The sequence below is a fragment of the Taeniopygia guttata genome, chromosome 3 (assembly GCF_048771995.1).
Source record: "Taeniopygia guttata chromosome 3, bTaeGut7.mat, whole genome shotgun sequence".
NCBI classification, from domain to species: Eukaryota; Metazoa; Chordata; class Aves; order Passeriformes; family Estrildidae; genus Taeniopygia; species Taeniopygia guttata.
In genome coordinates, this window is record NC_133027.1 from 95,079,907 (window position 1) to 95,092,924 (window position 13,018).

General features: G+C 46.9%; 1 protein-coding gene and 1 long non-coding RNA gene across 3 annotated transcripts in view; one reads left to right on the plus strand and one right to left on the minus strand.

Annotated features, from left to right (window-relative positions):
- Positions 1-6,675, minus strand: LOC115494480 (uncharacterized). The gene is made up of 2 exons (XR_012055257.1): positions 6,536-6,675; positions 1-195 (listed from the first exon to the last, which is right to left on the minus strand). It is a non-coding gene; the product is annotated as an uncharacterized lncRNA (long non-coding RNA).
- The window catches only part of KCNK12 (potassium two pore domain channel subfamily K member 12), a 27,457-nt gene continuing 20,851 nt past the window's right edge, over positions 6,413-13,018 (plus strand). For both annotated transcript variants that reach the window (XM_002195946.6, XM_072927437.1), the window contains exon 1: positions 6,413-6,779. In XM_002195946.6, the coding sequence (XP_002195982.2) occupies positions 6,428-6,779 (352 nt within the window). In that variant the 5' untranslated portion in view covers positions 6,413-6,427. The remainder of the gene's footprint in view (positions 6,780-13,018) is intronic.

A 13,018-nucleotide genomic window follows, 5' to 3' on the forward strand; every position in this document is an offset into this window, starting at 1 on the left:
CCTGTCCAGTGCAGGCAGGGATATGAAATGCAAGGAGGTCCCATCCCCAGGGATTGTTTCCTCAGTGGCATCACGAGATTCAGAGCTGCCAGCTCCCAGACAGACATTCCTCCTCCACTTTTCACCACGCGCTGCTGCAGCAAGGCAAGTGCTTCTGGGAACAGGCTGGAGACTGGATCCCAGCTGAAAGTAGCCCTTCAAAAATAGCAATTTTTAAACTGAATCATTTTCCAAATCACACTCTAAAATTACTTCCCTTCCTGGCAAGCTCCCTGCAGCTCATTGGTACACAGGCAAGCATGGACTTGGAGGATGCAGATTTCTCAGGAGCTGCACCAATCCCCTTCTGCAGGTTTCTGCATCCATCCATCTATCCATGCATCTGTCTGTCCATCCCTCCCCCTGCACTGTGAAGCTCAGCCACAGAATACAGGGGCCACATCTCTAACCTTAACAGAGATTTACAAAGAGCTTTTCCTCTTTCCTCCAAATTCTTGTCAAGAGAAATGGCAGGTGACAGAACTGCCTAACTGGCCTTTCAGTCCTTTCAAATACTGAGCTGTTCATTTGGAGGGCTGAAGGATGCTGATCTCTCCTGAAATGTCAGGCCCTGGTTAGGCTGAACAAGGTGAGATCCAAGGAAAATCTGGTAACTAGTTTGTTATGTATGTTATGAATTCAAGACTGGGCTGTATATTCAGACAATACCCTTTGCAGAGTCTCAGAAATATTACAGAGCTGCATCTTCCTGAGCAGTAGAATAGTAGCTTTACATTATTAAAATGTATTAAAAATCCCTTGCATGCCAAACCACTGACTGAGATTTCCCTGCATAAAGCAATAACAGAAAATAAATTACCAAAACTAATGCAGGAAGAGCATAAGCCACCAGAGTGGAAGGTTTTCCCATTAAATGGGAGATTTCATACCAATAATTTTGAGGAAAATAAGTCATGAGAACACAGAGCTACCTGCACAAGATGCAGGGTACCTGTGACTTCCATTGGCAGCAGAGGCATGAGAGAATTAATTAATTAATTAATTAATTAATGTGCTCAGGATGCTCAGAGCACTAGACAGAATCAGGCCTTCTGAAACTGGCTATTCATCGTATTTAAACTGAACGTAATTGGCAGCACTAATTACACCATTCTCAGTAAGAGCAGTGAAAGTGAGAAAGTAGTAGTTAGATCACTGAACCTCAGGAAAAATCAAAACAAAAGGCCATTGCATATTCATAAATTAGCAGGAAGAATGAAGGAATCTCTGATTTAGACAGAAATTGCTGCCTGTTTCTCTTAGACCTGTGGAAATATTCTCCCAGTAAAACCATGTCTTTGGTTAACAACTGTGTTTCCCTACAGCTTAGTGTCCCCTAGCAGTTCGACCTAGCAACCCAAAACCTGCACTGGCTGATTCCTTCATCTCACCCTCACTTGATTTTGAGTTTGGGAGGACAAGAAATGGTTCCCAAAGGATCCTCAAGTTTATCTCATCAGCTTTTTTGGCTCTGCTCCCATGAAAGCCAGAGTGCTACTGACAGAGCAGTGGGGGCTTACAGAGCCCAGCAACCTGGAAACAGGTTCATGCCAAGACTCCACAAGGACCACCTGCTAATCAAGACATAAAAAGTCTTAGTTTTCAACTAAATTGTCTGCAACAGGCAATTCATGGTTTCAAGACCACTACTAAGCCTGCCTGTTTTCTCTCTCCCCTCCCCAAAAGTTCACCCTGACACAGAGAGAAGACATGAGAACACAATAGGCTATTTTGGTCATGGGACTGGCCTTCTGCTTCAAAACCTAAAAAGTGCCTGGGGAGGGTAAGGAGACCCTATTAGCATCTGAGGTTGCATGGAAACACACACTCAGCCCCAAATACTTTGTACTTAGTATATTTTTCACTGTCTCAATCTGTCATCACACTAAGTTGGGTATTGGGAAGAGCTCTCTATCCTACAGTATCCAGATTTCTAACTTAAAAATTGGGCATATTCATTTCTGTTATGCACTGTGACTAAAACCCTTGCTCACAATGCTACCAAGGCTCTGATTGCATAGACTACCAATTGCCTCATCCATTTTTTTTAATTACAAGCAACTGTTACCTGACAGGAGGTAAAAGTGAAGAAGAGCACTGCGCTGCTTGTCAAGCACGCAGGCTCATCATAAGGCCACTCACTGGAAAATAATTTCCTTGCTACATGTTACAGACAAAAATTAATTTATATAGCCCATATTGGGCTGCATAGAGAGCAACACAAAACCATCTGTACATTAACTCCAGCTGCAGGAGTAGTTACAAATTTATTTGCCTTTGGTCACCCTCGAGGTAGAAAATATGGCCAGCTACTGCAAACAAGCTGTACATTTCAGGTCAGGGACTGTTATGGCATGTTTACCTTCAGATTGTATGAGACACTTCCAAACAACCTCTTGAGACATTTCCATGCCAATAAAGTGGTAAAAAGCTCCTGAATGATGTAGTTGGTATTTTTCTTTGGCAAATATTTGCTACAAAGTCAGTGGGGACAAGTATGAGTGAAGTTTGTACTGAAACTGAGAACACAAATGTGGAAGTCTTGGTATCCCTGAAGTTGAAAGAAGTAGTCTTGCTAATTTGCTTGTGAGTCATGCAGTCAAACCATGGTTGATAATTTAGAGGATTTTACCCATTTAAAAAAAAAGAAAGCCCACAAAAAAATCAAAAAAAAAAAACAAAAAAAAAACCCAAAACCCCAAAAGTATTCCCTTGAAACGAATAACAGTAGCTGGTCTTTTTCAGGTTTAGAATACCTTTTTAAACTTTATTATTTGATAAAGGGATGTGATGGTCAGCACAACAATAGTACAACCTATTTACAGACAATGGCTTAATTACACATTTAATGAGCCCATCTCGTTTCTTTGCACGAGCTTAACTTCACACAGCCAAGATAATAATGCAAACACCACATTTTGGTTATTAAAATAATTGCTTTCACAAACACTGACCTCCTGACAAACCAAATGGCTGGTGCCATGCATACAATACTCCCACAGCTCAGGGATCTAATTTTAGCATAAAGCCCAATTTACAGTTGACCATCAGCTTTTAAAAAAAAATCCAGGCAAACACTTTTAAAGACAGTGATGTTTTCACCAAATCCCCCAAGATTTCATTCAAATATTCAAGAAAATTTAGAAAAACATCCTTCATTTTACCATATAACAGCCTTTAAGAGTGTTACCTAAGCAGGAGCGCAGCAGCAGCTTCAGGATGTTTCCTCAAACTCTCGTATCTGGATGAGAGCAACCAAATCCATGACCTTCCTTTAAGCCACAGCTCTGGAAGATTTTTTTATCTAGCTAATGGAGTTTTTACAGGAGCCAGTTACTTTGCAAAGGACCAAACATTTTCAGTGGGACTTTAATGAAAAAAAAACATTTCCCCCCTAGCTTTATAACCAAAAGGACTTTAAGTATTTCTGCAAAATGGTGACAAATTTTCAAGACTCCAAGTAAAAAAATCTTAGTGAAATGAGTTGTCAAAACATTTTGAAAATCTGTCAACAGCTCGAATTCTTAGAAACCATGATTGGGTGATGCTGGAAATACAATCTTGTCCATGCTGAAGCAGCTAAACCACGTCCCTTGCTGCTTCAGCTGAGCTTTTTTCTTCATGGAAAGTTACTGGTAGGCTTTCATACCTATGAGGTGATTCCTCAAGCTAATCAGCATCCCACCAGCATCATCCTTTCCCAGGCAGGACATCTCCAGAAAGGCCAACATAGACTCCAGAGCCAGTCAGCTTCTACTGCTTGGAAGCTGTCCTGTCACCCAAGGAAATGGCCAACTTTTCACTTCCCATCTAGGAGAAACCATTCCCCACGAGGGGACAATGCATGGCATGGTGAGGTAGGAATTACACAAACTTTGCTAACTGGCTTCTCACTAAAAACATCAGGGGCCTCTCACGGTAGGTGAAATTGCTGAGGACTCCAGAAAACAGAACCCTCATTTTATAATGTTCCCAAAAGGAAAGTGAAAAACAGCAACAAAAACAATCAAACAAACAAAACAAAAGCCAAAAGAAAATCCAAAACCAAAATAAAAAGTCAAACGAAACCAAACAAAAAAAAAAACAAAAACAAACCCAAAACACAATTTCCCCTGCAAACACAACAGCACCAGGAATCTAATTATACCCATCTGCAGCAACAAAATCCCTGCAAATTCAGGTAAATAAGCTTAGTTTTACATCATCTGACACAGTGGATTGCATGTAATCATTCCTGGACTACCACAGTGGAAATTATTTCCAACAGTAGTCATTGGCACTAAATGGCTCATTTCTGACCTATTAAGCCCTTGACCATCCATGGGAGACTTTCCATTCATTTCAATGGTCTTTTGATTAGGTCTGATGCACTTTCCCAGTGTTTTTCTGCCTCTTGTGTAGTTAAGATCTGCTACTGCTTTCCCCAGCTATTGGGTTTGTGATTTATTGGTTTAATTTTTTTTTTTCATTTTATTCAGTTTTAGTATTTATAAGGGATACAACTGACACTTGGAAATAGGAGCCACTCTTTTTCTTAAGAGTTGCATGTGGTATTGGTCACCCTGAGCACAACAGGAGATGGGAAATCTTCTTTTATACTTCTAGACACTTTCACCTCTACTGAGCAAAATGCTTTAGCACAAAAGCAATAACGGCAAAACCCCAAAATTTAGACATGTCAGTGGCTATCAAAAGATTATACTTTGATTAGAGTACTCTGTTCCTAGGAAGCATAGGTGTAAATCCAAGCCATTTTCTTCACCTGACAAGTATGAACAGTCTGTTAGAAAGGGAGGAAGTTCTCCTGCTATGGATGTGGCCAAGAGAGAACTGCCAATAATGTGAAATCTCATGGCAAAGCAAAATCTCTCAGATCCAAAATAAGAAATAGATGTGTAAAGCTATGGAGAGGTTCTAGTGATGGCAAATAGCCCTTTGCTAAAAGACATCATGCAGCTACCAATAGGCAGGAAATACTTTCCTGTAGAAGAAAAAAAAAAAAAAAAAAAAAAGGGAAAAAGAACCCAGAAAAAGTAGAACCAATAGAACCTAGGATATAAAAAAAAAATTATAAACCAGGGCACAAGCTCCCATCCCAGTGAGACTAACGCTGGGAACTGTAAATTGTGGAGAGCATTTCCTCCTCCAAGCTCAGATCTTTCCTACACGTGTTATCAACCCCTACACATATGTTTGCAGAACTGGCATCACTCCCATTCTCTTTGCAATACTTTTATCACTGAAAATTCTCATTTATTTTAAAAATACGAATGTAATTATTTACTTCAAATCTCCTAGAAAAGGACTGCAGCTCTTACTGCAGCATAACAGATAGGAAAGGCTACAGTGTTTGTTCCAAGGCAAACAGCAAAGACAAAATCCAACATCTTAGGGGGGAAAAAAATCACTTTTCAGACACTAGCTAAGATTAAATGGGCATTTGGCACCCAACCCAAAATATATCATTTTCTTAGGTCTACCTCTGTGAAGTCAGATCAGAAACAACAAATCGCTCATCTAGAAATAGCTAAATTTAAGTAATTACCGCTCCACCGGCCACCACCAACTCCCTCAAAAACACCCTCTTGGCAGCGGGCGTAGAGGAAAGCTTTAGAAGCCAAACCACCCCCGCAGCGGCCAAGGCGCATCCCACACACGGCGAGGGACCAGCGCGTTCTGCGCGTCCCCCGCGCCCGGCCGGTGCCGCGGTGGGAGCGGAGAAGTGAAGTGGGGAGAAGTGGGGAGCGGCGCGCAGGGCAGGGCAGGGCTGGGCAGGGGGCTGGGCAGGGCAGGGCAGGGCTGGGCTGGGCAGCGCAGAGCAGGGCAGGGCAGGGCAGGGCAGGGCAGGGCGGCTCCGTCCCGCCCCATCCCTCCCCCGGCCGGGCGCGGCAGCCCCCCGGGGGCGCGGCAGCGGCGGCTCCAGCGGCCCGGCCGGGGCGGGCGGCGGCAGCGGGGCTGCGAGAGCCTCCCCGCCGGGGATGCGGCTCCCCGGGGGACGCGCCGCACGCTCCCGCCCTCCGCCCGCCGTCGACCGGGCGCTGCGCGGAGCCTCCGCCTCCGCCTCCCCGCGGCGTCTCCCCCGCGGCGGGGCCGCCGCCGCCGCCGCCCCGCATGGCCAGAGCGAGCCGGCCGGTGCGCGCCGCCCAGCCCGCGCCGCAGCTGCCCGCGGCCCCGGGGCCGAGGGCGGGCGGGCGAGGCCAACGGCCCCGGGGCGCCGCCGTCGCCAGGCGGGCGGGCAGCCCCGCCGGGGGATGACTCAGAGCCGCGGCCCCTGCAGCGAAGCCGCCGCCGCCGCCGCCGCGCCGGGCTCCGCGCGGCGCCGCCCCATGCCCGCGCCCCCCGCCGGGGGCCGCCCGCCGCCCGCCGCGCCCGCCGCGCCGCGCACCGGATGATGCCCCCGCGGGGGGCGGTGGGCTCCTGCCGCCGGCGGCGCCTGGCGCCCCTCAACGAGGACAACGGGCGGTTCCTGCTGCTGGCCGCCCTCATCGCGGCGTACCTGAGCGCCGGCGCCACCGTCTTCTCGGCCCTCGAGAGCCCGTCGGAGGCGGCGGCGCAGCTGCGCTGGAACCGGACCCTCCACAACTTCAGCCGCATCTTCAACATCAGCCTGCCGGAGCTGCGCGCCTTCCTGCGGAGCTACGAGGCGGCCATGGCCGCGGGCATCCGGGTCGACGCCCTGCGGCCCCGCTGGGACTTCCCCGGCGCCTTCTACTTCGTGGGCACCGTCGTCTCCACCATAGGTGAGCGCCGCCCCGACGGCCCTGCGGAGCGGACCCGCCCGTCCGGGGGATGCCGCGGCCGCAGCCCCGTCGTTATAGCGACCAAAGTTTGGGGAGAGGCGCCGCCGCGTTGCTGTGGCAACCGGGGCTTCGCAGCGCGTCCGGGTCGCTCTGTCCCCGCTGCCCTCCCATCCCGGGAGTCGCGGTCCCACCGCCCCTCCAACCCCCCGCTCCCGCTGCACGGAGCCGGGCACCGGCGCTGCTCCCGCCGCGCAGCGCTCCGGCTCCCGCGGGTTCGCAGGAGCGCCGGCCGTCGCGGCTGCGGGCGCCCCGTCCCTCCCCAGCAAACTTCTGCTGCCGGCGGCTGGGCTTCTTCATTCTGCCGGCCCGGAGGAGCGAACGGGGCTGGCGGCTGCCCGTGTAGCGCTGCCTGCGCCGGGATGCGCCCGCCGGGCGAATGGCTCGGTACCGGGAGAGGCGGCGCGGGGGCCGGCAGTAGGGGCTGATGGAGATGCAGAACGAGAGGGCTGAACGAGAGCCAGGCTTTCGCCGCGCCTGGCCGCTCAACTTGGTAGCGGCTTTAACTGCTGGCAAAGTTAGGATGTGTATGTGTGAAAGACGCAAGGCACACGAAGTCGCGTGTCTTCCAGAGGTAGCACAATACAGTGTTCTCGGTGTATCGCTGCAGCCGGCTGCAGTTTTTCCTATCCCACAGGTGTTTAGGAAGAGCAGCACTTTGTAAAGCAAATGAGGAGTTTTGGTGGGAGGATTTTTTTTTTTTTAACTCCGTGGCTATCTGCTGCTCTTGGACATGCTTGAAAAACCTTGTCCCTGAATACAACATCTAAGCGTCTTAACTTTGCCAGTTTTTAAGTTCTCTAAGACGCCAGGTGTGCTCTGAGCAGAAATGTCGGTTTTTTTCCCTTTGTTGTAGAGGAAGAAGCTCGCAGCTCATTATTGCATTTAGATTCATTAGGTATGGAAAATGTTTTATCAATAATGACTAATCCGTATAATGGAGTCGTGATGGTGAGTACGGCAGTGTTGTCAGGTATTGTTACTTTTTGCATTGAAGAATCCAGTTAACTTTTGCTTTGCAATTATATTTGGTACCCCGGTCATTAAAAACAGTTTTAATTAAGCATTAAGCTTTCTTCATCACAGGAACGTATATTTTAAAGAGATAATTTTGACTGATCAGAATGAGTCAACAAAAGAAGCCAATGTTTTAACAAACCCACTCTTTCATTACACCTGCTGTGAGAAACAGAAATCTTCAGGTGATGTGTAAACACATTGCTTCCCTGCCAACTCTGGCTTCTCCTCTCTGCGGTTATTGAAATGTAAAATGTTTCCTCTTACTTTGCATTTGTTTCCATATCCACTTCATTGCCCCAGCTGCAGTCATTTGTACTGAGCAGAGGGACTGAGGAACTCGGCAGCGGATTTTGCCGGGTCCTGAGAGGTCTAAATGGCAGAACCAGGAGTTGTGTTTCTCATATTCCTGTAGCACCAACCAAGGGCGGCTCTTTCTCCTTACAGTCAGTAATGTCACATCTCAATGCAGGGTGGGGGCTGAAGACTAGGGTTTTTTGGGGTTTTTTTGTGATGTGCAACAAAGGCTGGATTCTGACAAGTGTTCCCCAAGTTCTCTTCTCTTGGAATACTGCGGCTACTACCTAGCAGTGCTTACTCCTGGATTGCTTGGAGTACTTGGTGTGAGTTCAGAGAGCTGTAGAGTAAGGCTTTGCTCTGAGTGAGGAGATGCAGGCTGAGTTGTGCCTGTGGGCACAGCAAAAGCCGTGGCAGAGCTGCTGTGCCGGGGGTGCCAAAATGCCCAGCCTGGCTGGAGCAGTGTCTGCCCGAGTCCCAGCATCCCGAGGCTGCTGTGCTCCATCCGGGCATGGCTTTTACCAGCTACGTGTACAGCTCCTGCAGATGAAGAGGAACTGCTGCCCCCCACCTCAGTGCTTCTCTTCATGTGCCTCTTCAGGCTGCTGCAGCTCGTTGAGGCAAAACCCACAAAGAGCTCAGCTGCAGCGGGTTTCTTCCACTACACAGTGGTATTTGGTTATTTTTGGCAGTTCCGCCCAGCAAAAGCAAAAAACCCCAATGAATTAAGTAGTTGTTCCACTAAAACACAACGCTGTGCTCTTAGTCAAATGTGCACAAAGCTGTCTGGCTCATGGTCCCAACATGGGAGAAACCAAATGGCAGGGCAGCAAGGTATTGCCTGGGTGAGCAGTTCCAAAGCCATTCTTTTCAAGGTCCAATTTTTTCCCTCCCAGCCAGCTCATTTAGGTACCTGCCCACCTGGACTACCTTTGATTCCACTGTCAGCTCACAAACCACGTTATCCTGGCTCTGAGCAATTTTATTTGCTTTCATATCATGCTTAATTGACAAGAATGCTGTTTTTACCCAGCCTTGCTAAGAACTACCAGACATGCAGAGTCAAAACAGCTTTCCTTCCTCAACAGCTTCATCAGTTACGTGTGTCAAAGCAACTTTATTGCTCCAGCTAAACACACAACTATCCTAGCGAGGTGGTGGAAAGCTTCCTTACTCACTGCTTAACAAACAGCCACTCAGTGTCTCTCAAGGGTAGATCACCCACAGGTTACTCAGCTTCTCATCTCTGGAGGATTCCAACTCGCAGGAATCATGCTATGTCTCTTCAAGCCCTTGCTTTGTTCTCAACAGTTTTAATAAAACTACTAAATCACATGTAAGCATTGGAATACAGTCATCCAGGGACAGGGCTGCAAGTTCTCCTGGAGTTTGTGTGAGCTGAGCTGGGAAAGACTCCAGTTCTTCATCCTTCTGTGAACACAAGGGTTTGGAGTAGCCATGCTAGGAGAGAACTGTTCCATCCATGCTCCTTGAGCAGGCCCTTTGCAGAGCCAAGCAGCTCCCCTCTCTTGGGTGTCTCCTTGGCTGCAGTTCTACACTTCCCCAAATCCTCAGGGAAACAATCAAACAGTCTGGGTGAGAAACATGTTAATGGGGTCTTTAAGAAGTGAGAGTTGAAATTCTAATTTTAAAGCATTTTCCTGAAGAGTTCACTAAGTGTGTGGCTTACCGTCCATGAAACACCCTCTTGATACCACTCTGGGCATTCAGTTTTTATTACTGTATTGTTTGTGCTTAAATAATGAAATTTTGAGTCTGTTTTCCTTAGACACGTCAGGATTTTCAGAGCTATGTAAGAAAATCCTTCAGTCTGATTTCTGATTGCTTGCTATTAGACTACGCCATCTATTATTCTGTCATTATTTTGCACTCCAAAAGGTACTGGGTTTCTAGGCTATTATTATTATTGTTGTTGTTATTATTATTGTTGTTGTTGTTGCTGCTGCTGCTGTTGTTGTTATTATTATTGTTGTTGTTGTTGTTATTATATGATTTCTTTAATGAGCAGCTAGGTGAAATTTATTCTTGATTCTTTGGTCTAACTGACTGTAAACTTTCATTTTCATTTGAGTTTTTTCCTTCCCTCACCAAATGCAAACCACCTATAGTACCCAGCACTTTATTAAAGACTGAAAGCAAAAGTATAACTCAGACCAGATTTATTCCTGGTAAAATGTTACAGATGCAGGCATAATCAGTCCTAGCTTTCCCCATATTCTGGTAGCAGAGGTTTATTCTGCCTAGCACACCAGGAACTCTGGAATGCCTGAAGATCTGGATTTCTGACTCAGTACATGAGTCTAGACTTTATACCCAGATTTTTTTCCTCTCCTGAGGGTTAGAATAAATCTTAGGTGCCCGTATAGTAAAACATTTTGAAACATAGACCCATTTAGATTAGATTCTAATCTTCTTATGTGTAAGTATATGTTTCAAAAATCAAGTGATAGAATTGATTTATAGAAATCCATACCAGGCATTAAAATATGAGGTCAAGTGAAGTACACTGATATATAAAAGTGATTTTGTCTATATAATATATTTTATAGCACCTTTACTGTGGGCAGATGATTCTGGGATGGAACATGTCTGGGTTATGTGTGCTTGAGAAGTGCCCCTGGAAAGAAAAGAAGAGGGGTCTTCTCTCTGTACAGCTGTGCAGGGGTTACAGTTGGGGACACAGTGTGTAGGAGTGAGCAGGACTATTCATACTTGCCTTATCCCTGAGGTATCCTGTTAAATGACTCAATATTCCTGTGGACTGACAACTCCACGCAAATGTATGGGGGCATCCTCTGCTCTTAAGTAAGAGACAAACAGTGAGCTGTTTTCTGCCAGCTCACTGGATCTGGCAGCTGTTTTCTCCTTGCTTAGGGTGTCAGCTGGGTTAGACCTTCTTCTGTCTGGCTCCTCTGTAGGGACCGGCATACCCAGCACAGCATTTCTGCTTGTGCTCCACAACCTAAGCACCACAACCACTCACTTCTAAAATACCCTCTGGCTCTCTATCATAGTCTTGTGAGAACATCTGTCATCCAGATGTTCTGGAGGTGATCATTTAGTGGAAGTGATGTGCAAAGCACATTTGGACAGCTCAGTAAGCACAGGTGAGATGTTGGACTACGCTGCCAGGAGCCAGGGGGTGAGCCTGCGAGAGCAGGCACTGTAGAGGATAATTTGGCAAGAAATCCCACAAATATGGGATGGTCTGGAGGTTTAAGGAGCAAGTATATTTTTCCCATCTTCATTGTTGTATTCCAGGATGCGAATTAGAGCTGCAGCCACAGGAGGTTCTGGCTCTCTGCTCTCCCTGAGTGCAGCCTCACTGTCTATGGGGCCAGCCCAACCAAAAAGCCACAGCCAAACCAGGGTATGCACCTGATAAGCAGCAGTGTTACCTCCTCGGGGCTCTGCAGTTCTCTGGGGCTTGTACAGGCAGTTTTTGCAGAGGTTTCAGATTTGGCGGGGTCATAGCCTCCAGATTTGACCTTTTTAAAGTTAAGAAACAATCAAACAAAGCTGCATGAGAAAGCAGCTGGAAGAGCCAGCAGTGTTATTAAGCTGCAGTGTCAGGTTATTTGTCTTTGCCATCCTATACACAAGCTGCAGGCAGAATGAGAGGGTGTTTCAGGCAGATCTGATTGATCAGTGTGCCAGTGGACTTCTGAGAGTTATTTTCTCACTTGGGTAATCTCGATAAAGAGCAGAGAGCAGGAAGCCCAGAGGGCAGCAGGTCAATGGTCAGCATATTTCTGTGGAGAGTTCTGATCCTACACTGATTTTCCTCAGATGAAGTACTGTCACCATAGCAATGTTTTCTGCTTGCCATAGCTGCATGGGAGTATTAACTTCTTTGGGGACTACTGATAGGAATTTCCCAAGTGTGTGGGCATAGGTTGGGTGCTCCAAGCAGAAAAGTAATCTAAATCACAGCTTGCTTTCTTGTAGTTGATAGCAACAACATAAAGCTTTACTTGGAATACATCCATGTAATTACACAGGTGACTTAAGAGTCCCCACTGAAGGGTCATGATTAAATAATTTTGATCCTAAATTTGTTGGGATTTTATTCCAGAAGGCAGGAACCCAAATACTTGAAATAAAACCTTATCTAAAATTAAAAAAAAAAAAAAAATCATTTCAGTGCTTCTTAGTGTTTGCCTGCCCCTGTAGGGTTATGCCAGCCACAGAATATTAAGCTTTCACCGTGCTTTGGTCATCTAAACTGAGCATTTGATGCACTACAGCATTTCAGTTCAGATTAGTTAATGTAAACGTTTCAGATGTTTCTTTATCATTAACCCCTAGATAAATGTTTCAAAACATTAACATCAGTAACTGATGGAGAAGGCAAGGACAAACAAATTGCACTTGTTTTTGCTATGGCTGTGGAGTCTGAGATGCTCAGCTGGAGCATTAAAATGTGGGGTCTCCAGATTAAATGTCAAGCACCACAGCTTCGTAGAGCAGTCATCCAAAAGCCAAATTTACCCATCGTTACATGAGATATGGTCCAGCATCTCAGAAGTTAGGGGAGATTTTATGAGGTGCTGGTTCAGGTTCAAAGCAAAGATCAGCTGGAGTTTGTAATCATGGATTCTCCCTTTTTGCAGCCTTCAGGGTCCCTCTGGCTTGGGTCATTGAGGGAGCAATGTCTGCTTAGTGAGCATGTACCTCCTGCTTAGCAGAGCATTCCATTTGGTCTTCGGTGACAGTCCTGCAGATACCTCTATTTGAGCTCCCTGTGCATTCACAAGAGCCTGTAGATGTGGTTGCAGACCAGACACTGGTGTGCCAAAGCAGCCCTTTGACAGCTCCCCATTCCAGTGTGGCTCCAGCCAGTCCAT